This window comes from Salvelinus fontinalis, chromosome 36 (genome assembly GCF_029448725.1).
Source record: "Salvelinus fontinalis isolate EN_2023a chromosome 36, ASM2944872v1, whole genome shotgun sequence".
In the NCBI taxonomy this organism is placed as follows: domain Eukaryota; kingdom Metazoa; phylum Chordata; class Actinopteri; order Salmoniformes; family Salmonidae; genus Salvelinus; species Salvelinus fontinalis.
In genome coordinates this window covers 30,108,650-30,136,349 of record NC_074700.1, presented here as the reverse complement: position 1 = coordinate 30,136,349, position 27,700 = coordinate 30,108,650, and the positions used below count along the sequence as shown (strand labels likewise).

The following is a 27,700-nucleotide window of genomic DNA, read 5'->3' as shown; positions in this document are numbered from 1 at the left end:
ACTGAGGGTAACACCTCCTCCTCCCACTTTGTAGTCCCAGGTGCTGCACCACTGAGGGTAACACCTCCTCCTCCCACTTTGTAGTCCCAGGTGCTGCACCACTGAGGGTAACACCTCCTCCTCCCACTTTGTAGTCCCAGGTGCTGCACCACTGAGGGTAACACCTCCTCCTCCCACTTTGTAGTCCCAGGTGCTGCACCACTGAGGGTAACACCTCCTCCTCCCACTTTGTAGTCCCAGGTGCTGCACCACTGAGGGTAACACCTCCTCCTCCCACTTTGTAGTCCCAGGTGCTGCACCACTGAGGGTAACACCTCCTCCTCCCACTTTGTAGTCCCAGGTGCTGCACCACTGAGGGTAACACCTCCTCCTCCCACTTTGTAGTCCCAGGTGCTGCACCACTGAGGGTAACACCTCCTCCTCCCACTTTGTAGTCCCAGGTGCTGCACCACTGAGGGTAACACCTCCTCCTCCCACTTTGTAGTCCCAGGTGCTGCACCACTGAGGGTAACACCTCCTCCTCCCACTTTGTAGTCCCAGGTGCTGCACCACTGAGGGTAACACCTCCTCCTCCCACTTTGTAGTCCCAGGTGCTGCACCACTGAGGGTAACACCTCCTCCTCCCACTTTGTAGTCCCAGGTGCTGCACCACTGAGGGTAACACCTCCTCCTCCCACTTTGTAGTCCCAGGTGCTGCACCACTGAGGGTAACACCTCCTCCTCCCACTTTGTAGTCCCAGGTGCTGCACCACTGAGGGTAACACCTCCTCCTCCCACTTTGTAGTCCCAGGTGCTGCACCACTGAGGGTAACACCTCCTCCTCCCACTTTGTAGTCCCAGGTGCTGCACCACTGAGGGTAACACCTCCTCCTCCCACTTTGTAGTCCCAGGTGCTGCACCACTGAGGGTAACACCTCCTCCTCCCACTTTGTAGTCCCAGGTGCTGCACCACTGAGGGTAACACCTCCTCTTCCCACTTTGTAGTCCCAGGTGCTGCACCACTGAGGGTAACACCTCCTCTTCCCACTTTGTAGTCCCAGGTGCTGCACCACTGAGGGTAACACCTCCTCTTCCCACTTTGTAGTCCCAGGTGCTGCACCACTGAGGGTAACACCTCCTCTTCCCACTTTGTAGTCCCAGGTGCTGCACCACTGAGGGTAACACCTCCTCCTCCCACTTTGTAGTCCCAGGTGCTGCACCACTGAGGGTAACACCTCCTCTTCCCACTTTGTAGCCCCAGGTGCTGCACCACTGAGGGTAACACCTCCTCCTCCCACTTTGTAGCCCCAGGTGCTGCACCACTGAGGGTAACACCTCCTCCTCCCACTTTGTAGCCCCAGGTGCTGCACCACTGAGGGTAACACCTCCTCCTCCCACTTTGTAGCCCCAGGTGCTGCACCACTGAGGGTAACACCTCCTCCTCCCACTTTGTAGCCCCAGGTGCTGCACCACTGAGGGTAACACCTCCTCCTCCCACTTTGTAGCCCCAGGTGCTGCACCACTGAGGGTAACACCTCCTCCTCCCACTTTGTAGCCCCAGGTGCTGCACCACTGAGGGTAACACCTCCTCCTCCCACTTTGTAGCCCCAGGTGCTGCACCACTGAGGGTAACACCTCCTCCTCCCACTTTGTAGCCCCAGGTGCTGCACCACTGAGGGTAACACCTCCTCCTCCCACTTTGTAGCCCCAGGTGCTGCACCACTGAGGGTAACACCTCCTCCTCCCACTTTGTAGCCCCAGGTGCTGCACCACTGAGGGTAACACCTCCTCCTCCCACTTTGTAGCCCCAGGTGCTGCACCACTGAGGGTAACACCTCCTCCTCCCACTTTGTAGCCCCAGGTGCTGCACCACTGAGGGTAACACCTCCTCCTCCCACTTTGTAGCCCCAGGTGCTGCACCACTGAGGGTAACACCTCCTCCTCCCACTTTGTAGCCCCAGGTGCTGCACCACTGAGGGTAACACCTCCTCCTCCCACTTTGTAGCCCCAGGTGCTGCACCACTGAGGGTAACACCTCCTCCTCCCACTTTGTAGCCCCAGGTGCTGCACCACTGAGGGTAACACCTCCTCCTCCCACTTTGTAGCCCCAGGTGCTGCACCACTGAGGGTAACACCTCCTCCTCCCACTTTGTAGCCCCAGGTGCTGCACCACTGAGGGTAACACCTCCTCCTCCCACTTTGTAGCCCCAGGTGCTGCACCACTGAGGGTAACACCTCCTCCTCCCACTTTGTTCCTCCTCCCACTTTGTAGTCCCAGGTGCTGCACCACTGAGGGTAACACCTCCTCCTCCCACTTTGTAGTCCCAGGTGCTGCACCACTGAGGGTAACACCTCCTCCTCCCACTTTGTAGTCCCAGGTGCTGCACCACTGAGGGTAACACCTCCTCCTCCCACTTTGTAGTCCCAGGTGCTGCACCACTGAGGGTAACACCTCCTCCTCCCACTTTGTAGTCCCAGGTGCTGCACCACTGAGGGTAACACCTCCTCCTCCCACTTTGTAGTCCCAGGTGCTGCACCACTGAGGGTAACACCTCCTCCTCCCACTTTGTAGTCCCAGGTGCTGCACCACTGAGGGTAACACCTCCTCCTCCCACTTTGTAGTCCCAGGTGCTGCACCACTGAGGGTAACACCTCCTCCTCCCACTTTGTAGTCCCAGGTGCTGCACCACTGAGGGTAACACCTCCTCCTCCCACTTTGTAGTCCCAGGTGCTGCACCACTGAGGGTAACACCTCCTCCTCCCTTTTTGGATGTGCCCTCAGCCCAGTGGCTGCTGACTGTCCACGGCTATGACGTTCTGTTCCAGTTAGAGGACTTCAAGGCCAGAGTCACCTCCATCTTTGGGTTCATCCTGAAGATGGATTCAACCAAGAAGGTGATTTTTTTTTTTTTATGTTCTTTTGACCAGAAATAATACTAGTTAGAGACAGTCAAATGAATAATGACTTGTAATTACTTATTTTATAATGACTTGTAGTTGTGAAAATTAGAGGTCGACCGATTATGATTTTTCGATACCGATTATTGGATTACCCAAAAAAAGCCGATACCGATTAATCGGACGGTTTTTATTTGTAATAATGACAATTACAACAATACTGAATGAACACTTTTACCTTTAATATGAAATCAATTTAGCCTCAAATAAATAATGAAACGTGTTCAATTTGGTTTAAATAATGCAAAAACAAAGTGTTGGAGAAGAAAGTAAAAGTGCAATATGTGCCATGTAAAAAAGCAAATGTTTAAGTTCCTTGCTCAGAACATGAGAACATATGAAAGCTGGTGGTTCCTTTTAACATGAGTCTTCAACATTCCCAGGTAAGAAGTTGTAGTTTATTATAGGACTATTTCTCTCTATACCATTTGTATTTCATATACCTTTTGACTATTGGATGTTCTTATAGGCACTTTAGTATTGCTAGTGTAACAGTATAGCTTCCGTCCCTCTCCTTTCCCCAGAAACACATTGACAACTGCCACCATCGAAGCATCATTACCCATCGCTCCACAAAAGCCGCGGCCCTTGCAGAGCAAGGGGAACAACTACTCAGTCTCAGAGCGAGTGACGTCACCGATTGAAACGCTATTAGCACGCACCCCGCTAACTAGCTAGCCATTTCACATCGGTTACACCAGCCTAATCTCGGGAGTTGATAGGCTTGAAGTCATAAACAGCTCAATGCTTGAAGCACAGCGAAGAGCTGCTGGCAAACGCAGGAAAGTGCTGTTTGAATGAATGCTTAAGAGCCTGCTGCTGCCTACCACCGCTCAGTCAGACTGCTCTATCAAATCATAGACTTAATTATAACATAATAACACACAGAAATACGAGCCTTAGGTCATTAATATGGTCGAATCCGGAAACTATCATTTCGAAAACAAAATGTTTATTCTTTCAGTGAAATACGGAACCGTTCCGTATTTTATCTAACGGGTGGCATCCATAAGTCTAAATATTGCTGTTACATTGCACAACCTTCAATGTTATGTCATAATTATGTACAATTCTGGCAAATTAATTACGGTCTTTGTTAGGAATAAATGGACTTCACACAGTTCGCACCGAGCCAGGCGGCCCAAACTGTTGCATATACCCTGACTGCTTGCACGGAACGCAAGAGAAGTGACACAATTTCCCATATAAGAAATTCATGATAGCAGGCATATTAACTAAATATGCAGGTTTAAAAATATATACTTGTGTATTGATTTTAAATAAAGGCATTGATTATGGGTAGGTTTGGTGCAACGACAGCGCTAAATCATCACCCGTTTGGCGAAGTAGGCTGTGATTCGATGATAAATTAACAGGCACCGCATTGATTATATGCAACGCAGGACACGCTAGATAAACTAATGTCAACCATGTGTAGTTAACTAGTGATTATGTTAAGATTTATTGTTTTTTATAAGATAAGTTTAGTGCTAGCTAGCAACTTACCTTGGCTTCTTGCTGCCCTCGTGTAACAGGTAGTCAGCCTGTCATGCAGACTCTTCGTGGAGTGCAATGTAAGGCAGGTGGTTAGATCGTTGGACTAGTAACCGGAAGGTTGCAAGATTGAATCCCCGAGCTGACAAGGTAAAAATCTGTCGTTCTTCCCCTGAACAAGGCAGTTAACCCACCGTTCCTAGGCCTTCATTGAAAATAAGAATGTGTTCTTAACTGACTTGCCTATTTAAAATAAAGGTGTGGGGGAAAAATGGCCAAATCGATGTCCACAAATACCGATTTCCGATTGTTATGAAAACTTGAAATCGTCCCTAATTAATCGGCCTTTACGATTAATCGGTCGACCTCTAGTGAAAATTTGTGTCCACTCACTGAGATGACTGTTTGTTTGACGGCCCTCAGGTGACCAAGAAACAACCTGGGGTAGCACAAGGGACAGCAGCGTGGGCCACAAACGTGGGCAATGAGTACGGCCAGGTGCTCATTACGGTCCTCACTGATGGCGAAGGAGAGGGCCTGCACGACATGGCAGCTGGCCTCCAGCAGCGCTACAGTAGAGCTGGAGTGGCACCTCCCAAGCTGCTCTGTCGACCGGGACTGCTGCAACCTGGTGGGAAAGGGGAAGACGGCAGCCATGTTCAGCCAGTGGGATGAGCTCATCGTCCGGCTGGATGTGTGGCACCTCATCCGTCGTTTTGCTCAGGGAGTGACCACAGAGTAAAACACAGACAACAAAAAAAAGAGATTTGTACATAAACAGAACCGCATATGTTTTAGAGTTTGTATAATTTATAAATATATACCAGAGTACTTTGCAGGCCTTGTGTGATCCTTCACAAGACTGCAGCCCATGAGCTTCTGGCTCAGCTCATTGATGGCGTTCTGGGCTACACCATCATAGCAGTGCAGGGGCTGCTTCGGCACGGTCCTCATTCCACCCAACCAACCCTTCAAGGAGGTAGGCCTGAAAGAGCTCGACACGAGCACTTGTTCCTATAAACGACAACAACAAACAAGATCTCCTCACATGCACAGTTGTTGACACTCACAACAACGCAACCCGGTTTTACATTTAACATACCAGGAATGAAGCGGTGGAGGTGGAAAGACTCCAGGGAGGTGGACCCACGTGAGCAGCGCAACACAGGCAGGATGACCCCTCCCATGGTCACGTCCTTGCCCTTGTTGGTGTAGATGCTGACACCAGGGGGGTCCTGAATGCAGACCAGGTGTCGTCTCTGGGTCTGCCAGATGGACTGCATCCTGTCACAGTCCAGGAGCCGGTTGCCCAGGGTGTCTGTGGCATCCATGAAAGTCTCCAGGAACTCCCCGATGAGACGCTCGGTCTCCTCCGCCCCGTGCGGGCGGCGACGACAGTGCCGAGTCATCTCTTTGGGGCTGATCCTCTTCATCACCTGTGCGTCGCTGAGCCCCGCGATGTGGCTCTCCTTCAGCTCCCCTCGCTTGGCCTCCCGCAGGCGCTCCACATCATCTGCATACCACACCAATATGCAGGAGGTGAGCCGCCGCATAAAGAGAGCATACAGAGGATGGGGAACTCATTGGGGTCGAGTATCTCTTCTCCCAGACCGATGGTGACCAGAAGCTGGAGTCCAGCCTCGGTAAGGACCCGTATGTCCCAGACGGGACACCTGATCTATTTGAGAGGAGGACGACGACCTGGGAGAGCTTGATGAGGAGGATGACCTGGGAGAGCTTGATGAGGAGGATGACCTGGGAGAGCTTGATGAGGAGGATGACCTGGGAGAGCTTGATGAGGAGGACGACCCCACCATTTCCTTGCACGCCCTCGATGAGTGTCTCCCACCACTCCCTTCACTCAGGAAGGCCACTCCACCGCCCACTGAGCCCACCCCAGGTACCTGTCATCACACCCCCCTGATGACACTACGGAGGAGGTGGACACTGCACCCGCTGCCAGTCAGGACACGGATGACGTAAGAGCCTATCCACATCCTAAGCAGCTCACGTTGCTTAAACTATTATGAATGGAAAGAAACTTATCTGACTTAATTCAACCCTTCCCCATGACTCTTTTATTATCCAGGAGTACATAGGACCTGATGGGGTTAGTGGATACCAGCACGTCCTCCTGGCCAGGAGTCTGCTGAGGCTGCTGGAGGGGCCATGGGTCTCCAATGGGCACATAGATGACATCATGGCTCTCTGGGGAAACCTTCCAGAGAAGAGACAAGGCAGCAGTTTCCTACCCCGAAAGGTACGTACTGCACATTGTTCTAAACTCACTTCACACATAAAGCCATGAGTGTATTTCTCAATAATGTGATGTTTCCTTAATCTGCCTTCAGCTCCCTACTTGGCCAAGGCTCTGGACCTGCTCAGTGGCCCAACACCAGCAGGACAGTGGAGGCCATTTTTGTTGAGCTGTGCCACAAACACCCTGCAGGCAAGATGGTGCTTGGGAACCGGGTCAACAGGTGGGCTGCTATCCTGGGGGATTACAAGAGAATCAGGATCATGGTGCTGGGCAGACCAAACCTGATTACCCACACAAGACTGCAACTGTTCCAAGTCAACAAGTTGACCTTGACACAGTGGTACGTTTTATATATTTTATGTGTAGTTCACTGGTTGACATAGTGTTAATGATAACAATTAACATATTTCCCGTTTTTCACACAGGTACAACAAACCGATGTCCCCCATGGAGAGAGTGACACTGCACCAGACCCGAGACAGCATGACTGCAGAGAGGGAGGAGTCAGGCCCCTTCCACGCTGCAGTCAGGAGCACATCACTGCTGCCAGCCCCATCAACCAGCTTCCAGAGGACAGAATGGGGCAGGCTACACAGCGTGGTAGAGCAGCCACTAGTCAGTCACTGCCACCTCTACCGCCACCTAGTCTGCCTACCACCTCCTTCCCTATTTCTCCAGTCTCCCAAGACCTACCCTCGACCTGCACTCCTCTGCCCCCTCCTGCTAGTGGACCCAAGGTATCCAGGACCACCGAATGGAGGAAGAGTCTGGGAATAAAGTCAGGGAGCACAAGCCGTACGAAGGATACAACTGCTCTAAATGTGGCAAGTCTAAAACTTGTGAATTTGGACACAGTATGTATGGAACTGTGAGATTCTGTGCCGCTACCTCTGGCAGGCAAACTGTGGAGGAGTGGCTGGCACTGATGAGGTCCCAGCATGGTGTTAGCCAAGGCCAGTAAACATCGACTGACATGTAAAACAAATTACGACATTCATTTTCAATCACTTTAACTGGTTAATTAATGTCTTGTATATTTAGTTAATTTTTAATCCCCTTAACTTTTACAGTAGGTGTAGGGGACATCATGCTGAGTTAAGCACACATGACATAAATAATAATTGAATACATTTTTTTTTTTTAAATAAAAGCACGTTCTTTGAAATTCATTCTGATTTAATTTTATACTCTTTATAAAGTTCAACAAATAAAAAAAGTAAATCAGTCAATTTTCTACTCAGTTAATAAAGACACTGTATACAGAATTGTAGAACACATCAAACAGTCGGTTTCTACTCAGACATGACCAACAGATACTAGAGGTGACAGCAGGGAGTCACTGCCCCCAGTGACGCCCACTAATCTCTAATTGGTTGCTGCACACCATTTGTTGAAGTTTGGGACATCCTCAGGGAGTCTGTTTCCCAATGTCTATTACTCAAGATGGATAGAGCTTTCTAGAGGGCAGGTTTTGGGACTGTGATCAATGTAGTCTATAACTCTACAGACTGTAAACAAACTTTTTTAAATTATGAATCTGAATGTTTGTTATCCACCTTTTTTAGTGTATCGGCTAATTCTTTATTTTGGTTATCACAGCTACATAGCCTGGATAAGGCAGCCTAACACCTTGCCTGGGACAAGAATGCGTGCTGTCCAACACTCTATTTGGAAGAAAGAATCAGTGGGAAGCCCAAAAGGAGTGTGACAGAATAAAAAGGCAGACGAGGGAGAGGAGAGCACAGCGGCGTGCTGGAAAATACAAGGACCCGCCTCCACACCTGACATTTAGCCGTCCACGGTGGCCTCCCGTTCTGAACAAGCGGTTCCCCAAAGGTGACGTCTTTATTTAAAAAGTTTTTTTATTCCATAAATTTAATCTTAAAAAATAAACTAAAACAAAATCAATAACTTCAGTGGATCAAAATAAAAAATCAATTACCCCAAAAACTAAATTCATTCAAATAACATGTAAAAATCATAATTAAATATAGCAATATATTGTGTGGTGTGTTCATTAAGACACTAATGCCTGTTTGTCCTTCTGTAGACAAGAACCCGATACCAGCCTCAGCCGAAAAGTTGTTAACCTCCCCGGTCCCCCCTACACCTGAAATTCAGCCATCCATGTTGGCCCCCAGTTCTGAACAGACACCGCCCCCAAAGGTGAGTTCTCTTAAATTCATGTTTGTTTGACAATAGCAATTTTCCTGTGTGTGATGTGTATAATAAGCCACTAATGCCTGTGTGTCCCTCTAGACAAGAACCTGAAGCCAGCTCCATCCAGAAGCAACAAGGAGCCCGGAGGACAGCTAAGCGGTGCCAAGCAACAAGCAACCCCCCTAATGCTAGAGTTGCTGCTGCTTCCACCCTCAGAAAAGGCCTCCCCTTGACCAGATCCACATATTTGAGGAGCATTGCAAAGGCTGGTCATGAACCTTGTGAGGAAGAGGAGGTTACCTGTTGCTTTCCCCTGCAAGATATGTGGCAAGCCTAAAATAAAAGAATTTGGCCACAGCCAGTACAGGGGAGACTGTAAAAACTGCTGTGGAGTGGCTAGAGGAGAAGAGGGGGCCTGGGCCTCGGGTGTCAAGGACCACAGCATGGAGGTGGAGGGTCGGAAATAGTTCTGTAATATGTTTGAAAATGTAAATAGTTAAAGTATTTGTTTTATCCGTTGATAAATAAAGTAGAGCTTGATAGCCTAAAACTATCACATGTCAAATAGTTCATTATTTATTCTGTTTTTGAAATCTGGGAGGCACATGGCTACTTAACATACCTGTAGCCACACCTACTCTTCACAAGTTACTTAAAGGGCCAGTGTGCCTATTTAACATGTTTTGACAAATTAATTTAACATGTTTACATCAAGTTCATTTGAGCCATCTTTGGGGGCCCTGTAAAGTTGCTCCACAAGGTCCAAACTACAAGATGGCCATGGATAGAAAGATCCTTCTCAGTCCAATGGAGGGAGGAAAGGGGTTTTTGCTGGGTGACAAGTCTTGTGCTTTGAGAGGCTTTGTGGTCAGCTGGGCCCTTTTTTGTGACAGATGCATAAGTATACCCAACAATTGAGAAAAGAGATTGTCACACACAAACTTGCTATTGAACTATGTCAATGTTCCTGCGCTCATTAAAACGTTCATTGTGCCCGACTTCCCCGTGGGGGAACGGACCGACGTTAGTCTGGTGTCTCGTCGCTGGCCATGGGTGACCCTACCAGTAGTCTTAAACTACAGACAATATAGCTCTGAGGGTCGTCAACACACACAAGCCTCTACACCATGCTCAAGGTCTCGGTCCGTGTAGAGGGGAACAGGGAACTATTTAAAATAAAAACATCCGAGACCACCCAGCCAGTGGCTCAGTGTCCGTCACCTCGCCTCTTAGCGTCTTTCATTTCCGCCAGCCACTGGGCCACGGTTTTACCCTCAGCAACAGAGCAGAACGCCGCTGTGCCGCTTCGGCAACCCGCATTTGGAGCAGACGTACTGCTCGTATTGCCTTCGTCTCTTCCCGGCTGTCTTCTTCTCCAAGCCATTGTCCTTGGCACCAGAGGAGGTAAAGAGGAGCCCGTCGGTGGTCCTTGGGCTGGCAGAGCTTGGGAGGGGCCAGGAAGTGCGGGGGGTTGTTGCTCCAGGTGGGCTGGCAGAATGGGCGGACCGTCCTTGCTGGGTGGCCTGGCGTGGGACCGGGGGGAGGGGGCAGTGTAGGGAAAGGGAAGGGTGCCTGGATCCCCTTCCGCTGGTAGTGGAGGGGCTTGGCTCCAGGGAGGGGCTGGGCGTTGACGCTGGGGGAAGGAGCGAGCCCCAATCCCTGCTGCAGCACCATCCTCTTCTGACACCGGGAGTACCTGAAACAGGGAGAGAAAACAAACACAAGCTGTCACTCAGATTGTCATTAGGCATTAGTCACATGGCTTTTATGTAACAAGTCTTCTATAAGTTGACGTCTTACCACTGACTGATGGTCCTTTGATTCAGCTCAAACAGCTGAAGGTTGGTCTGGGCCATCAACCTCGGGCTGTTCAGCACTGCCACCCCGATGGCCACGTAGTCTGCCAGAATGAGCGCCCGCCTGCTCCTCTTGACACCGGCAGACTACGTGGTGCTGGGATGGATCTGACAGAGATGACTGCAAATGGCCTCCACCAAACAGAAGATGGCTGGCCAATTAGCAGGGCTCGAGTTCAGTCTGAGAAGACAACTGAAACGAAGGAGATAAATAATTAGAGAACATAGAAAAATAATGATAGCCATCGCCTGACCTTGATATGCATTTAATATAGCGACAATATAATAGTCAGGTGAAGGACATGAATACTAACAACATACCATTGGAGAGAGTCTGGGACTCCTTCCCCTTCGGTGCCTTGAGCCGCCCCCGATCCATCCTCTCCCCCTTGTCGGGCAGGGTAGATCAAGCGCTGCTTGTCGTAGTTTGGCAGCGCCAGCCACAGCGCCACCAGACAGTCTACCCTGCGGTCCGACAACAACTGACGGTTCCAAGGCCCTGGCAAGCCTGCAGACATGCTGGTAGCCCGGCATTGTATCAGGGCCTTGCATCTCCCTCTGAAGATAAAGAGACAGGGAAGAATCGATGAGGACAATGTCACACATTTAGAGGTAACACATACGATTCCTCTACAAAGGAAATAGACAATGTTATTTTATGTTGTGTAACTGAAAATCACACTGATGGATACTGTTCAAATGTAACATGTTTCAAGTTAAACTGTAGTTTCCTGTTTGGTGAATGATTACTGTGAGTATTAATGGAGTTTAGGCCATGAAACTGTGTGTATACTAATTTAGGAAGGTTGACCTAATCAGATAAGAGGAAATTGTCTATGATCAGAGAGCAGGGTCAGGCCCAGATGATGGATAGCTAAACAAAGAGAGGACCATGGACATTCAACAGGGGAAAAGAGGGAAACTCAATGGGGTCATAACATGTATAGCTGGGGAGGTGACTCCTACAAGGGAAGAGTATAACATGTATAGCTGGGGAGGTGACTCCTACAAGGGAAGAGTATAACATGTATAGCTGGGGAGGTGACTCCTACAAGGGAAGAGTATAACATGGATAGCTGGGGAGGTGACTCCTACAAGGGAAGAGTATAACATGGATAGCTGGGGAGGTGATTCCTACATGTATGCACTCAGCTGACTGCATCCTTGGTATTAAACACTTGAAACGTCTCTTGAGCTTTTGGTCTCGTCCTTATTGCAAAGAGGTTGCAATAGAATTTTTATTTTTAACAACACAAAAGGTCAATTATAATTGAACTCTTACCTCTGAATCAGAGGAGGAGTGGTCAGGGTGAGGAGAATCGTGGCGATCAGGGGCCTCAGGAGAGCTTCCATCTTCAGGGGCGGTGGGACTGGATGGCCCAGACCTGGGTGTGTCAGCGGGTTCCCCTGACAGAGGTGCCGCTGAGCTGGAGGACGGGGCGCTCATAGGAGTAACAGCATCCACATCCTCCTCTTGAAAGCCCTCATCGAGCTGCTGGACGGCGGCTGCCTCTTCCAGAACGTCAGGGTCCGCGCTGACATCCTGCAGCACTCTGCCAGTCTGAGAATACAGGTACTCAACTCCAAGGAGTTCCCCTATTAAAAAAATAATATTCAGGCAAAAGCAGAGTAGGGAAGGGTTAATGGGATATAATCAATGCAATTAATGTAAATGTTCATTCTCTTACTCGACTAACCCGTGTACTCACTAGGCTTGGTGTAGTCTTTAACCTGGTCCTGGCTAAGCACCCTTTGGCTGCTAAGGGTAAGGATGTGCTGCAGGTGGCCACTGTAACAGAGCAGAGGCTGCCTCGTTCCACCTCACCAGTCCATCCAACAGGAATGCCTGGAAATGCATGGCATTTGCCCTGGTACCTGAGAGAACAATGCATGATTAGGGGACCTTCTTCTAGTAGGGGACCTTCTTCTCTGTCCCAATTGTTCCGATTGCCCTCCTCCAACCAGATGCCTCTGCTTGTTCCAATTTAGACAAAGAGAGCAAAACCCCACCAATGAAGGCCTAGCTTGGTCCAATTCGTTGTATGTAAGTTGTATGTATGTTGTATCGACCTCGAAATGGTTGTAAAACTGGAACAAGCTCAAGCATCTGATTTGAAATGTCAAACTTGAATTGAAAATGGAGGGGGCAAGCAGAGGGCTTCAACGTAGGCCTATGATTCCTTTCCATTCGGAAACTCCCGGTTGCCGCATCGAAAGTGCCCTTCCTCCGCGAACTGCAGGCTACAGATCATGCTAGCTCCAGCTGACACGTCTTCAAAAGTTGTGGGTCCTTGGGCAGCCGATGGTAGCTTACCGAGGGATTTTTTTGTTGTTGAGCCAATCCCTACAGCCGGGTGCTATACAGTTCATGTTTGAATTACTACGTTTTGTTGCCATCTTCGTTGTCCTAAACTCACTCTCTTCGATCCACTCTCCGCGTGAAAACTCAATACCAGACAATTTTCTGATTCCTGCCAGTCGTTACTATGGTAATTAAAAATGGCGCTGACCATAGCTCAAATAAACCTTGTCGACGATCAAAACACTAAATATAGAGATGTTTTTTTTAATGTTAAATGTACATGTTTAGTATTAGTTGATTGAATACATCTCTTTGCTTAGATGTACTTCCATTCCCCTTTAAGTTTCATTGAGCTTGAGACATGTCACTTTTGACATCTTGCCTAGAAGTGCTGCCTTTTTATCCTTGTGGATTGGGACACAGTGTCTGACTTGATTTGCGTTTAGTTCAGCCGTCCTGTTGCACTTACCTAACATGACCTCTAGAGGTGCACTTACCTAACATGACCACTAGAGGGGAGCGAACATCCACAGGAGTTTCACAGTGCTTTCTCCACCACACAGTAAACACAAGTTTTAGTTCTAAAAAAGCCAGAACTATCCCCAGAGGGGGGGGGGTAGGGCAAAATAAGGAACGCTTCACGAATTTGCGTGTCATCCTTGAGCTTTAGCAGGTGACTACATTTGTAACAGTTACCTTGTGATTGAAAAGTAGATACAAATGTAATGAATAAAAACAATCATTAGTCTGTATGCACAGCCCTAGCTTGAACCCCATCATGGCTGCTTCCTGCTTCATTGTTATGTTTTTTCATTATGGCGTCCCACAGGGACCACTGTAAATTAGTGACAGGTGCCTTGTGACTGAAAACTGGACAGAAATGTAGTCAACAATTTTTTTTTTAAGTCACATTTTCACAGGAGGGTAACATCAGCTCACACCAGATGTGGAAAACAACACATTGAAAGAAATGACAGGATAATGTGTGACCCACACAGTCACAGCACAATCGCCCCACTGTCTGTATGTCCCCTGTTTACCGACTGTGCAAGTTAAGGTAAAAGAAGATGGACTAAATTACAAGACATACAAGTTAAAAGGTGAAACTATCCCTTAGTAGTAGACAAAAATAACAATGTCATTGTATTCTAATCAACTCATTACTCTTTTAACACATTTTTTACAGTTCATATTTAAATTTCATACATTGTCAATATCCCCTGCCCTCACACAAATTCTTATATGTATTTTTATAAATAATTTATAATAAAGTAAAATAAACCTTTACCATGCCTCTTGTACGCTTATTTTTTGCACTTAAAATAGTTCAGTTCATATCAGATCACCATTAACATTTTGAAGTTAGAGGGGCCCTTGTAAATTAAAGGCGTGTCTGTATAACTGTCCCTTTGTAGTTGACAATCATAAGCATTGCTTATATTCACACCGCACATTTGAGTGAAATACAGATTAGTTACAAATGTCAAACTTAAAACGCATTTCAGCAATGTCCGAATATATGTTCCTTTGGAATAGATCATTGTTAGCATTGGTTAGACAGGCCCACATTGAAAGAAAGGACCGGTGTCAGGCTGGTGACTCACCTCAGACCTGTTTGTCATGGGAGTTCCTGCCAGTGGTCATAGGCTACAGAGAATATAGCTCAGAGGGTCCCCAACACACACACAAGCCTCTACACTGTCTTGGTAGAGGGGAACAAGGTGAACTGAACTATATACAAAAGAAATGTTTCACGACAACCCAACGTGTGGCTCAGTTTCCTCCAGCAGCTTGCCCCTTAGCGTCTCTTCTCCGCCAGCCACTGTTCTACGGTCTTCCCCTCAGCAGCACTTCAAGTTATTTTGAAGTTAGAGGGGGCCATAGAAATGGCAGGAGTGTCTGTGTATCTGTCCCTTTGTAGAAGACAATTTTAAGGATTGCATATTCATGCCACACATTTGAATGAAATGAATTGTGCCCTCACACTGGACAGACGTTAGTCTGGTGTTTCTCAAGCAAGTCGGTGATGAATTGTGCTCCCCATGCTGCTCCTGGTGAACAGCGTCCGACCAGTCCACCGCTGCTGATGCTTGTTGAGAGTTGCCCGCCAGCTCTAAGAGAGAGAGGGAGAGAGTGGCACACTACTAACAGTCGACCCAACATTAGCAAATATTAAAATACCATTTCTAAACTTCTCATTTATTATAGTAAAACTCACCCCAGCACTTTCTGAGGCAGGCCTTGGAAGCAGGAAGGACATCATTCTCTTCTGGTCTCCACCCCACCGAGGCAAGGATAGTGATGAACGGTGAGCTCCGTAGGCGGCTCCTGGTAAACAGCGTCTGGTCAATCCACTGCTGTTGCTTCTTGTTGAGAGTTGCCCGCCAGCTCTCTGGCCAGATGGAAGCCATTCTTCAGTAAAAGGCACATGACAGCCGCTTGGAGTTTGCTAAAAATGCACCTGAAGGACTCTCAGACCAGGAGAAACAAGATTCTCTGGTCTGATGAAACCCAAGATTGAACTCTTTGGCCTGAATGCCAAGCATCACGTCTGGAGGAAACCTGGCACCGCTCATCACCTGGTCAATAACACCACTACAGTGAAGCATGGTGCGTGAATTGTGTGATGGGTAGGAATGGGTGGATTTCTCCATCCCCTTCTCTGGTTGTTGTATTGGGCAGTTCAATGGTGAGAAATGTCTCAGTCCCAGTTGTTGTTGCCATCCTGTACCTGTCCCGCGGGTGTGATGTTCGGATGTACCGATCCTGTGCAGGTGTTGTTACACGTGGTCTGCCACTGCGAGGACGATCAGCTGTCCGTCCCGTCTCCCTGTGGCGCTGTCTTAGGCATCTCACAGTACGGACATTGCAATTTATTGCCCTGGCCACATCTGCAGTCCTCATGCCTCCTTGTAGCATGCCTAAGGCATGTTCACGCAGATGAGCAGGGACCCTGGGCATCTTTCTTTTGGTGTTTTTCAGAGTCAGTAGAAAGGCCTCTTTAGTGTCCTAAGTTTTCATAACTGTGACCTTAATTGCCAAGCGTCTGTATGCTGTTAGTGTCTTAACGACCGTTCCACAGATGCATGTTCAGTAATTGTTTATGGTTCATTGAACAAGCATGGGAAACAGTGTTTAAACCCTTTACAATGAATATCTGTGAAGTTATTTGGATTTTTTGTGTATAAGAGGTCATACAATACGTTTTGTAGTGATTCCTATGTTGTTGAATATTTGTTGGTCTGCAGTGTTGCCATAGGCAACACCACAGGGTGCTCTGTAATCACCTCGGGGTGCAATGTAATTACCACAGGGTGCTCTGTGTAACGAGGAGCAACCAGACGCTGCACTTGACACATTTATGAAATTGCTTATTCCAGTTACTAATAAGAATGCATCTATTAAGAAAATTACTGTAATTTTTTTTAAATTCCTGTGGATTGATGAGGAATTGAAACATTTTATAGTTGAGAGGGATGAGGCAAAAGGAATGGCAAATAAGTCTGGCTACACAACCGACTGGCAAACGTATTGCATATTGAGAAATCATGTGACCAAACTTAATTAAAAGAATAAGAAACTACACTATGAAACAAAGATAAATTACATAAAGAATTTAGTAAAAAGCTTTGGAGCACCTTAAATGAAATTTTGGACAAAAAGCCAAACTCAGTCCCATTCTTCATTGAATCAGATGGCTCATTCATCACAAAACCCACAGATATTGCCAATTACTTTAATTATATTATAATTGGCAAGATTAGCAAACTTAGGCATGACATGCCAGTGTGACAAAGTGAAAATGTAGAGTTTCCATCAACCTCGCACGCAATGTAGATATCAAAGAACGCCGCAGTTCGCGGGGAGAGTAGTGGGTGAAACCATTCACTTCAGGAAAAGGGGTGATTGAAATACAGTTTGTTGTTGAATTCATAAGAACATTTGCTGCCGTTGTAGTAAGGTTGGCAATACGAGAGCTATTCAGACTATGTCCAGTGTCTGTGTTCTTTTGACCCTCTTAATCTTTTCTTTTTATTGGCCAGTCTGAGATATGGCTTTTTCTTTACAACTCTGCCTAGAAGATCAGCATCCCGGAGTCGCCTCTTCACTGTTGACGTTGAGACTGGTGTTTTGCGGGTACTATTTAATGAAGCTGCCAGTTGAAGACTTGTGGAGAGTCTGTTTCTCAAACTAGACACTCTAATGTACTTGTCCTCTTGTTCAGTTGTGCACTGGGGCCTCCCACTCCTCTTTCTATTCTGGTTAGAGCCAGTTTGCGCTATTCTGGGAAGGGAGTAGTACATAGTGTTGTACGAGATCTTCAGTTTCTTGGCAATTTCTCGCATGGAATAGCCTTCATTTCTCAGAACAAGAATAGACTGACGAATTTCAGAAGAAAGTTCTTTGTTTCTGGCCATTTTGAGCCTGTAATCGAACCCACAAATGCTGATGCTCCAGACACTCAACTAGTCTAAAGAAGGCCAGTTTTATTGCTTCTTTAATTAGCACAAGTTTTCAGCTGTGCTAACGTAATTGCAAAAGGTTTTCTAATGATCAACTAGCCTTTTAAAATGATAAACTTGGATTAGCTAACACAACGTGCCATTGGAACACAGGAGTGAGGGTTGCTGATAATGGGCCTCTACGCCCATGTAGATATTCCATTAAAAATCAGCCATTTCCATCTACAATAGTCATTTACAACATTAACAATGTCTACACTGTATTTCTGATCAATTTTATATTATTTTAACGGACAAAAAATGTGCCTTTCTTTCAAAAACAAGGACATTTCAAAGTGACCCCAAACTTTTGAACGGTAGTGTAGATGTTATTGATTTGGGACAGGAAAAACACTGCCGTGCACTTATGAGGAGTTGACTATATCACTACTTCCCAGAAGTTACAATTTAAAAAAATATCATGAATGAGAAACACTCACGGGACAGACGGAAGGAGATCACTCCTGGAATGAAATCATTTTTTTATAAATCAATAACACCAGTCAGAACATCAGAACAACAGGTCATAAACGATATCTTAACCGCCATCGATAGGAAACAGTACTGTGCAGCCGTATTCATTGACCTGGCCAAGGCTTTTGACTCTGTCAATCACCACATCCTCATCAGCAGACTCGACAGCCTTGGTTTCTCTAATGATTGCCTCGCCTGGTTCACCAACTACTTCTCTGATCGAGTTCAGTGTGTCAAATCGGAGGGTCTGTTGTCCGGGCCCCTGGCCGTCTCTATGGGGGTGCCACAGGGTTCAATTCTTGGACCGACTCTCTTCTCTGTATACATCAATGATGTCGCTCTTGCTGCTGGTGATTCTCTGATCCACCTCTACGCAGACGACACTATTCTGTATACTTCTGGCCCTTCTTTTGACACTGTGTTAACAACCCTCCAGGCGAGCTTCAATGCCGTACAGCTCTCCTTCCGTGGCCTCCAATTGTTCTTAAATACAACTAAAACTAAATGCATGCTCTTCAACCGATCGCTGCCTGCACCTGCCCGCCTGTCCAACATCACTACTCTGGACGGCTCTGACTTAGAATATGTGGACAACTACAAATACCTAGGTGTCTGGTTAGACTGTAAACTCTCCTTCCAGACTCACATCAAACATCTCCAATCCAAAGTTAAATCTAGAATTGGCTTCCTATTCCGCAACAAAGCATCCTTCACTCATGCTGCCAAACATACCCTTGTAAAACTGACCATCCTACCAATCCTCGACTTCGGTGATGTCATTTACAAAATAGCCTCCAAAACCCTACTCAATAAATTGGATGCAGTCTATCACAGTGCCATCCGTTTTGTCACCAAAGCCCCATATACTACCCACCACTGCGACCTGTACACTCTCGTTGGCTGGCCCTCGCTTCATACTCGTCGCCAAACCCACTGGCTCCAGGTCATCTACAAGACCCTGCTAGGTAAAGTCCCCCCTTATCTCAGCTCGCTGATCACCATACCAGCACCTACCTGTAGCACGCGCTCCAGCAGGTATATCTCTCTGGTCACCCCCAAAACCAATTCTTCCTTTGGCCGCCTCTCCTTCCAGTTCTCTGCTGCCAATGACTGGAACGAACTACAAAAATCTCTGAAACTGGAAACACTTATCTCCCTCACTAGCTTTAAGCACCAGCTGTCAGAGCAGCTCATAGATTACTGCACCTGTACATAGCCCATCTATAACTTAGCCCAAACAACTACCTCTTTACCTACTGTATTTATTTATTTATTTTGCTCCTTTGCACCCCATTATTTCTATCTCTACTTTACACTTTCTTCCACTGCAAACCAACCATTCCAGTGGGTTTTTTTACTTGCTATATTGTATTTACTTCGCCACCATGGCCTTTTTTATATTTTTATTTATTTATATATATATTTTATATATTTTGTTTGCCTTCACCTCCCTTATCTCACCTCACTTGCTCACATTGTATATAGACTTATTTTTCATTGTATTATTGACTGTATGTTTGTTTTACTCCATGTGTAACTATGTGTTGTTGTATGTGTCGAACTGCTTTGCTTTATCTTGGCCAGGTCGCAATTGTAAATGAGAACGTGTTCTCAATTTGCCTACCTGGTTAAATAAAGGTGAAATTAAATAAATAAATAAAAATCCCTGTTTCTAATTACGTGAAAACATCAACAGACGTTGAACAAAATACAGGCACTACTGTTATTTTATTTCCTAAACGTTTAATTCAAATCAAAAACTTTATTTACACAAAACATTTTACTAAAGTAAATCCATCATGTATCTATTTATCTAAAACCCACAGCACGAATGATCCAGAGTAGCTTTGCTTTTCTAAGAGTGTTGTCCACATCCTTCATTTTCATTCCCATCTTCTGATAGATCTTTGTCCTAACTGTCTTTCTTTGCTTTTCTGAGAGTGTTGTTCACATCCTCCATTTTAATTCCCATCTCCTGACAGGAGATCTTTGTCCTAACTGTCTTTCTTGGCTTTTCTGAGAGTACATTTACATTTAAGTAATTTAGCAGACGCTCTTATCCAGAGCGACTTACAAATTGGTGCATTCACCTTATGACATCCAGTGGAACAGCCACTTTACAACAGTGCATCTAAATCTTTTAAGGGGGGGGGGGGGGTCAGAAGGATTACTTTATCCTATCCTAGGTATTCCTTAAAGAGGTGGGGTTTCAGGTGTCTCCGGAAGGTGGTGATTGACTCCGCTGTCCTGGCGTCGTGAGGGAGTTTGTGTCACCATTGGGGGGCCAGAGCAGCGAACAGTTTTGACTGGGCTGAGCGGGAACTGTACGGGAACTGTCCTCAGTGGTAGGGAGGCGAGCAGGCCAGAGGTGGATGAACGCAGTGCCCTTGTTTGGGTGTAGGGCCTGATCAGAGCCTGGAGGTACTGAGGTGCCGTTCCCCTCACAGCTCTGTAGGCAAGCACCATGGTCTTGTAGCGGATGCGAGCTTCAACTGGAAGCCAGTGGAGAGAGCGGAGGAGCGGGGTGACGTGAGAAAACTTGGGAAGGTTGAACACCAGACGGGCTGCGGCGTTCTGGATGAGTTGTAGGGGTTTAATGGAGTGTTGTTCACATCCTCCATTTTAATTCCCATCTCCTGACAGGAGATCTTTGTCCTAACTGTCTTTCTTGGCTTTTCTGAGAGTGTTGTTCACATCCTCCATTTTAATTCCCATCTCCTGACAGGAGATCTTTGTCCTAACTGTCTTTCTTTTTTTGTGTTTTCATCCTATTTTCTTTCTTTGTGGATGTATCTCACGTGCATCAGCATGTTTACCTTCTGAATTAATCTTTTACCTCAGACTGAGCAGCCATATGACTACTCTCTAATGTGAGTCAGTTTGTGCATGGTTAGGTTCTGCTTGAGACTAAAGCTTTTCCAGCAGTCACCACAGATAAATGATTACTCTCCTGTGTGAGTCCGTATATGTGCGGTTAGGTGCTCCTTGCGAATGAAGCCTTTACCGCAGTCACCACAGCTAAATGGTTTCTCTCCTGTGTGAGTCAGGATATGCCTTCTTAGGTCCCCTTTCTGAATAAAGCTCTTCCCACAGTCACCACAGGTAAAGGGTTTCTCTCCTGTGTGAATATTCATGTGCCTGGACAGATGTCCTTTTTGTTTGAAGGCCTTGCCACAAAAGGGGCAGGTGCAGGGTTTCCCATCGTGACAGAGTCGGACATGGGCCTTCAGTTTACAAGTGGAGTTGTACTGTTTTTTGCATAAGTGGCATTCGCTGAGTCTCTTCTTGGCAAAAGTCACATGCCTCTGCAGGTCAGCTTTCAGAGGAAACGTTTCACCACAGTCACTGCAGTGGTGAGTGTTTATAGATGTGGTGCTGGGTTTGGAATAGTGTTCCCCCATTGGTGGGTTTGGATCCAATGATAGGCTAGGCTCAAATGGTGGGCTGTTGTCAAGTCCTACTGTGTAGCTGCTTACAGCTGAACTGTGGCTGGAGGCATTGTTTTGATTATCTGAAGGGTCACAGAAAATGTTGAGACCCTTAATGTGAGTCACAGTGCCAAAACGTGTGAAATCCACTCGTTTACAGTCACTCTCTCTGTTCTCCACAGTCTGGATTTGGGGAAGAGTCAAGGACCAAAGTGGGTCCTCCGGATCACATTCACTTTTCACACAGGGAGGAGTGAATTTGAACTCTATGATATCAGGCTCCAGACCTTGAAGCTGCTCTTCCTCCTCACTGGTCCTGAGTTCCTCCTGTTTCTCTTTAATCTGTGTGGTCTCTGGGTCCTTCTGTTCCAGACTGGGACTCCACTCCTGCTCACAGTGCTGCTGCTCAGGGGGAACCTCCTCTTCAGAGACAGAGAGCTGTAGGGAGTCTGGAGGGAAGGAGAGAGGAGGAGCAAAGGTTACCACAGTCCCCAAATCTATACAGACTTTAGACAAGCTGAGACAACTGAATTCCACCATATATACATCTCAATGGAGATGTGATGAGTGCCGGCGGAGTGTATCTCTGGTTGCATCGAGTCCCTATCTGTCCAAACTGTAAAAATGTCCATTCTTTAATGCCTACCTTGTACCTGTGTTTGACCTGTGTAACTGTGTTATTTTCTTTGGGTGTTGCAATACGTTGTTTTTGATTCTTATTTTTTTTAAACGTAATTTTATGTGAAGTCTGTCAAATTTGTAATTTAACAGACAATCGTATCCAGAGTGACTTACACTTTCTTACTGATCTACCAACAGAACCACACGACTTGCAAACATGCACTAGACAACCAAATGTAGAAAAAGGGTGTGAATACTTTATGAAGCTAGCTACAGTGCCTTCAGAAAGTATCCACACCCCCTTGACCTTTCCCCCCCCCCTCCACATTTTGTTAGAGACTGAATTTAAAATGGATTACATTTAGATTTTGTGTCACTGGCCTACACACAATACCCCATAATGTCAAGGTGGAATTATTCAACTCCTTTGCTATGGCAAACCTAAATAATTTCAGGAGTAAAAATGTGCTTAACTAGTCACATAATAAGTTGCATTCTGTCACCAACAATAATAGGAAAGGGAGATACCTTGTCAGTTGTACAACAATGCATTCAACTGAAATGTGTCCTCTGCATTTAACCCAACTCCTCTGAATCAGAAAGGTGCGGAGGGCTGCCTTAATCGACATTCACATCATTGGCGCGCGGGGAACAGTAGGTTAAAACCTCTTTGGGCTAGGCGGCAGTATTTTCACGTCCGGATAAAAAGCGTGCCCAAAGTAAACTGCCTGTCACTCAGGCCCAGAAGCTAGGATATGCATATGCATGGTAGTTTTGGATAGAAAACACTCTAAAGTTTCTAAAACTGTTAACCCCGAGCACAATCCATCCAGGGAATTTATTTTTTGAGGTCATTGTGTTTTCCAATGCTTTTCTATGGGAAACCTGATTTATTAGGGCCCAGATTGCAGTTCCTATGGCTTCCATTATATGTCAACAGTCTTTAGAAATTGTTCGATGTTTTTCTTTTGAGAAATTAAGAAGTAGTCCTATTCTTTCCATGTGTCACTCAGATGGACTCAAGTCTTTTGGTGCGCGTGAACAGGAGTGCGCTCCTCGTTATTTTTCTCCGGTATTGGAAACAGTTTATTCCGTCTTAAATTTTATCGATTATTTACATTTTAGGGTACCTGAGGTTGGATTAGAAACGTTGTTTGAAAAGTTTGGACCAAGTTTACAGGTAACTTATTAGATACTTTGTAGTCATGTTGGGTGAGTTGGAACTGGTGTATTTCTGGATCAAACGCGCCAAATAAATGGACATTTTGGGGATATAAAGAAGGAATTTATTGAACAAAACGACCCTTCATTGTGTCACTGAGACATTTGGGATTGCAAAAAGATGAAGATCTTCAAAGGTAAGGCATTTATTATATCGCTATTTCTGACTTTTGTGTCGCACCTGCCTGGTTGAAAAATGGTTTTCATGTTTTTGTATGCGGGGCGCTGTCCTCAGATAATTGCATGGTGTGCTTTCACCGTAAAGCCTTTATGAAATCTGACACAGCGGCTGGATTAACAAGAAGTTAAGCTTTATTTTGATGTATTACACTTGTATTTATATGAATGTTAAATATTTATATTTCTGTAGTTTGAATTTGGTGCTCTGCAATTTCACCGGATGTTGTCAAATCTATCCCGCTAACGGGATTCGAGCGTTAAGGGATCCCTAAGAGGTTTTAACCTCCTTGCTCAGGGGCAGAATGACAGATTTTTAACTTGTCAGCTCGGGGATTCGATCCAGCAACATTTCGGTTACTGATAACGCTCCTACCCGCCAGGCTACCTGCCGCCCTCCTGTGTTTAACATGATTTTTGAACAACTTTCTCATCTCTGTATCACACAATTATCTATAAGGTCCCTCAGTCAAGCAATGAATTTCAAACATATTCAACCACAAAGACAAAGGAGGTTTTCCAATGCCTCGCAAAGAAGTGCACCTATTGATGGGTAAAAATAAAAAAGCAGACAGCAGACACAATATCCCTTTGAGCATGGTGCAGTTATTAATTACACTTTGGATGGTGCATCAATACACCCAGTCAATACAAAGATACAGGCATCCTTCCTAAGTCAGTTGCCGGAGAGGAAGGAAACCACTCAGGGATTTCACCATGAGGCCAATGGTGACTTTAAAACAGCTACAGAGATTAATGGCTGTGATAGGAGAAAACTGAGGCTGGATCAACAACCTTGTAGTTACTCACAATACTAACCTAAATTACAGAGTGAAGAGACAGAAGCCTGTACAGAATACAAATATTGCAAAACATGCATGCTCTTTACAATAAGGAACTAACCATTCAGTAGAACAATAACCTAAAACAGAAGGCCAAATATACACTGGAGTTGCTTACCAATAAGACATTGAATGTTCCTGAGTGGCCTAGTTACAGTTTTGACTTAAATCTAGGGATGTACGATATGTCGGTGAACATATCGGAATCGGACGATATTAGCTGAAAATGCCAACATCGGTATCGGCCTGATGTCTAGCCTAACGCCGATGTTAAAAACCAATGTCAAAGCTACCGTGCATACTTATATAACGTAGGCACATGACGTAATGACGCCACGTAAAATGTTGCGTTACACGTTCTTCACAGAATTCCTAACCTTGCCCACAATGTCCGCTATGTGGATCGAGCAGTCAACAAGTCAAGCAGTCATTTGAAAGAGTAAGAACATTTCAGCGACACAACTCAAAGGCGAAATCCATGAAAGCCAAAATAATGGAATTCATTGCCCTTGACAATCAACCATTCTCTGTCGTGGGTGATGTTGGCTTTCTCCGACTGGTCAAGCACCGGTACACACTACCAAGTGCGTAATTTTTCCGATGTTGCCCTACCAGAGTTACACAGTAATAGCATCACTGCTATTAGCTTCACGACATACACACTATGGAACGCCGTTTGGGTCTTTGCGTGTCAAAAAAGATACAGTAGTACTGTCAAAGCTGTACAAAAAAGTCTGCAAACAAGCAAACACCGGCCACGAACGATGTGTTTATAATACCGCGTTGGTAATAAAGCATCATTTGTTCGACCGCAACTTCTGGGCTAGCTAGCTGTAGCTTGGTACCTAGCTAACACCAATACAACCAGCCTGAAAACAATGACCAGTAGAAACTGCAGTCATTTTCATTATTCTTAGCAATGATTTAGGAATCCTTGTAAGTATTAGCTTGGTAGCCACTTGTTCGCTTATTGAAATTGAACTTCAGTTCATTAAAATAAATAGCTTGCCAACTACTTAAACCTGTTGCCCAAATTATAAGCAGCCAGCTAGCTTCATCTGGCTCGACCGCACCATGTGTTGTGAAGCTAGCCACAAATACTGGAATTTGAGGTTTGCCTTCAAAATAAAAGTATGTCATTGACAGTGATGCAAATGAATACAAATAGTAGAATTATGCCATACATTTATTTTGAAGGCTAACCGCAAAGTCCACCATTGTGGCTAATCCTTATTGTAGCTAGCTTCACATAGATGGGTCCGACCACCATTAATCAAATAACAACTGTCTTATAAATTAGAGTTACACCGAGCTATATAGTTAGCTATTGCCTTCATATTCGGACATGGAACCTGTAGAGCCACAGAAATAGTATAATGCATGTAGGACCATAGTAACAGACCATGGCACTCTACAGAAATAACCATACATGTCATCCTGCTAACTCCTCTGAAAGGGACAACCCTGTTCTGGAAAATACCAAAGAGGTGTAACCATAGCAACAGTACATAGTTGGCCATAACACAGTTACAGGAATAACCAGTCGTGCATGTCTAATGACCCAGAGCACATATAGAGTACACTAGTTTTGCTGGCTCCTTCTGAAATAAATAATTGCCACATACATACTGGAAAATTCACAATAATCCTGGTTGAGTATGAAACGACTGAACAACAAAACGGCACATCAAGTGAAAGAAATAGGTTTTGAGGATGTTTTACTGGTAATGGGGACATGCGTAAATGCCAACAAAATAACTTTTTGGTTAGTGTGGTGTGTGTAACCTTTATTTAACTAGGCAAGTCAGTTAAGAACAAATTCTTACCCTCCCGCGCAGTGGTCTGAGGCGCTGCATCGCAGTGCTAGCTGTGCCACCAGAGATTCTGAGTTTGAGTCCAGGCTCTGTCGTAGCCGGTCGTGACCAGGAGGCCCATGGGGCAGCGCACAATTGGCCCAGCGTCGTCCGGGTTAGGGAGGGTTTGGCCGGCAAGGATATCCTTGTCTCATCGCGCACTAGCGACTCCTGTGGCGGGCCGGGCGCAGTGCACGCTGACCAGGTCGCCAGGTGTACGGTGTTTCCTCCGACACATTGGTGCGGCTGGCTTACGGGTTGGATGTGCATTGTGTCAAGAAGCAGTGCGGCTTGGTTGTGTTGTGTTTCGGAGGACGCATGGCTCTCGACCTTCGCCTCTCCCGAGTCCGTACAGGAGATGCAGCAATACTATCAATTGGATACCACGAAATTGGGGAGAAAAAAAGCGGTGAAAAAAAAGAAGAACAAATTCTGGGCCAATTGTGCGCCGCGCTATGGGACTCCCAATCACGTGATACAGCCTGGATTCGAACCAGGGCATCTTGCACTGAGATGCAGTGCCTTAGACCGCTGCGTCCATGTGTGTGTGTTAACCATTTAAATGTACTAGAATGCTTAAAATGCTGCTAAAATGTTAAATATCAGGTATGGGGTTTTTTTGGCAAGGAAAATACTGGATATCGGTATCGGACAAAAATGTAATATCGGTGCATCACTAATTAAATCTTCTTGGAAATCTATGGCAACACTTGAAAATGTCTGTTTAGTAATGATCAACAACTAACTTGACAGAGCTTGAAGATTTTTTTTAATAATAATGTGCAAATATTGTACAATCCAGGTGTGTAAATCTCATAGAGACTTATGCAGAAATCCTCACAGCTGTAATCGTTGCCAAAGGTGATACTAACATTTATTGACTCATTTTCAAAAAATTTGGAAACATTTCTAAAAACACGTTTTCACTTTGTCATTATAGGGTATTGTGTGTTGATGGGAGCGACAAAAATACATTTTGTATTCCGGCTGTAACAACAAAATGTAGAATTAGTCAAGGTGTATGAATACTTTCTGAAGGCACAGTAGCTAAGTACCTATTTTACGTTGTTGTATCTCTGGAGTGATCCGCAGCAGTCTCCGTAGCCGATCATTCTCCTCCTGGTATTCAACTACCGTTTTCTCAACTGCCCCGAAAATCTCCACAGCTGCTGCCGTTAAACGCTCATTTAAAAACACACTCAGCAACTGTAGCTTAGACATTTTTAGTCGAATGAGAGTTGGGTAGCCTATTTAGTAGAGTCAGTATGTATTTCTTTACCCCACACAAGGAATGCAAAATCAAAACAGAGTCGTTTCCAATCCTACTTCCGTGTTCTAGTCAAGGAATTTTAGAAAACTCCTTGATTTTAGTGGGTGGCAAACCCAGAAACGCACAGCAACGCCGCCAACTGGATGGGAGTTTAACTACTGTGCAAGAAAGTTTACAGACACGTAGTAAAGGGAAACCATAAATACATGTACACAAACAGTGGTTATCATAAGTATAGGATAATCTGTCATAATCAATTCTTCACCAGGAGTCGACTGTATATCAGCGTTAACTTTGGCAGCT

The 27,700-nt window shown here is 45.7% G+C and overlaps 2 protein-coding genes and 1 long non-coding RNA gene across 3 annotated transcripts; 1 reads left to right on the top strand and 2 right to left on the bottom strand.

The window, feature by feature from the left end:
- Positions 1–2,649: 2,649 nt before the first annotated feature.
- LOC129835592 (uncharacterized) lies at positions 2,650–7,035 on the top strand. The gene is made up of 4 exons (XR_008756465.1): positions 2,650–2,874; positions 4,855–6,410; positions 6,521–6,691; positions 6,783–7,035. It is a non-coding gene; the product is annotated as an uncharacterized LOC129835592 (long non-coding RNA).
- A 287-nt stretch (positions 7,036–7,322) lies between these two features.
- Positions 7,323–15,420, bottom strand: LOC129835659 (uncharacterized). Its single transcript, XM_055901378.1, has 7 exons — positions 15,228–15,420; positions 14,994–15,122; positions 12,417–12,527; positions 11,990–12,303; positions 11,029–11,265; positions 10,652–10,900; positions 7,323–10,547 (listed from the first exon to the last, which is right to left on the bottom strand). The coding sequence occupies exons 1-6, from the start codon at positions 15,418–15,420 to the stop codon at positions 10,868–10,870; spliced, it is 1,017 nt and encodes a 338-aa protein (XP_055757353.1). The 3' UTR covers positions 7,323–10,547; positions 10,652–10,867.
- A 4,294-nt stretch (positions 15,421–19,714) lies between these two features.
- LOC129835591 (zinc finger protein 25-like) lies at positions 19,715–27,452 on the bottom strand. Its single transcript, XM_055901291.1, has 2 exons — positions 27,183–27,452; positions 19,715–21,862 (listed from the first exon to the last, which is right to left on the bottom strand). Exons 1-2 carry the CDS (start codon positions 27,346–27,348, stop codon positions 20,928–20,930), a joined length of 1,101 nt encoding a protein of 366 aa, XP_055757266.1. The 5' UTR covers positions 27,349–27,452; the 3' UTR covers positions 19,715–20,927.
- Between the last annotated feature and the right edge of the window lie 248 nt (positions 27,453–27,700).

Coding starts and splice junctions, on each gene's coding strand:
- LOC129835659 (XM_055901378.1), bottom strand. CDS start 15,420: ATGGCTTCCATCTGGCCAGAGAGCTGGCGGGCAACTCTCAACAAGAAG. Junction 12,528..14,993: donor CAGACTAACGTCTGTCCAGT/GTGAGGGCACAA, acceptor TGGACTGGTGAG/GTGGAACGAGGCAGCCTCTG. Junction 10,901..11,028: donor GTCCCAGACTCTCTCCAATG/GTATGTTGTTAG, acceptor CCTTCGTTTCAG/TTGTCTTCTCAGACTGAACT.
- LOC129835591 (XM_055901291.1), bottom strand. CDS start 27,348: ATGTCTAAGCTACAGTTGCTGAGTGTGTTTTTAAATGAGCGTTTAACG. Junction 21,863..27,182: donor GATACAACAACGTAAAATAG/GTACTTAGCTAC, acceptor CCTTCCCTCCAG/ACTCCCTACAGCTCTCTGTC.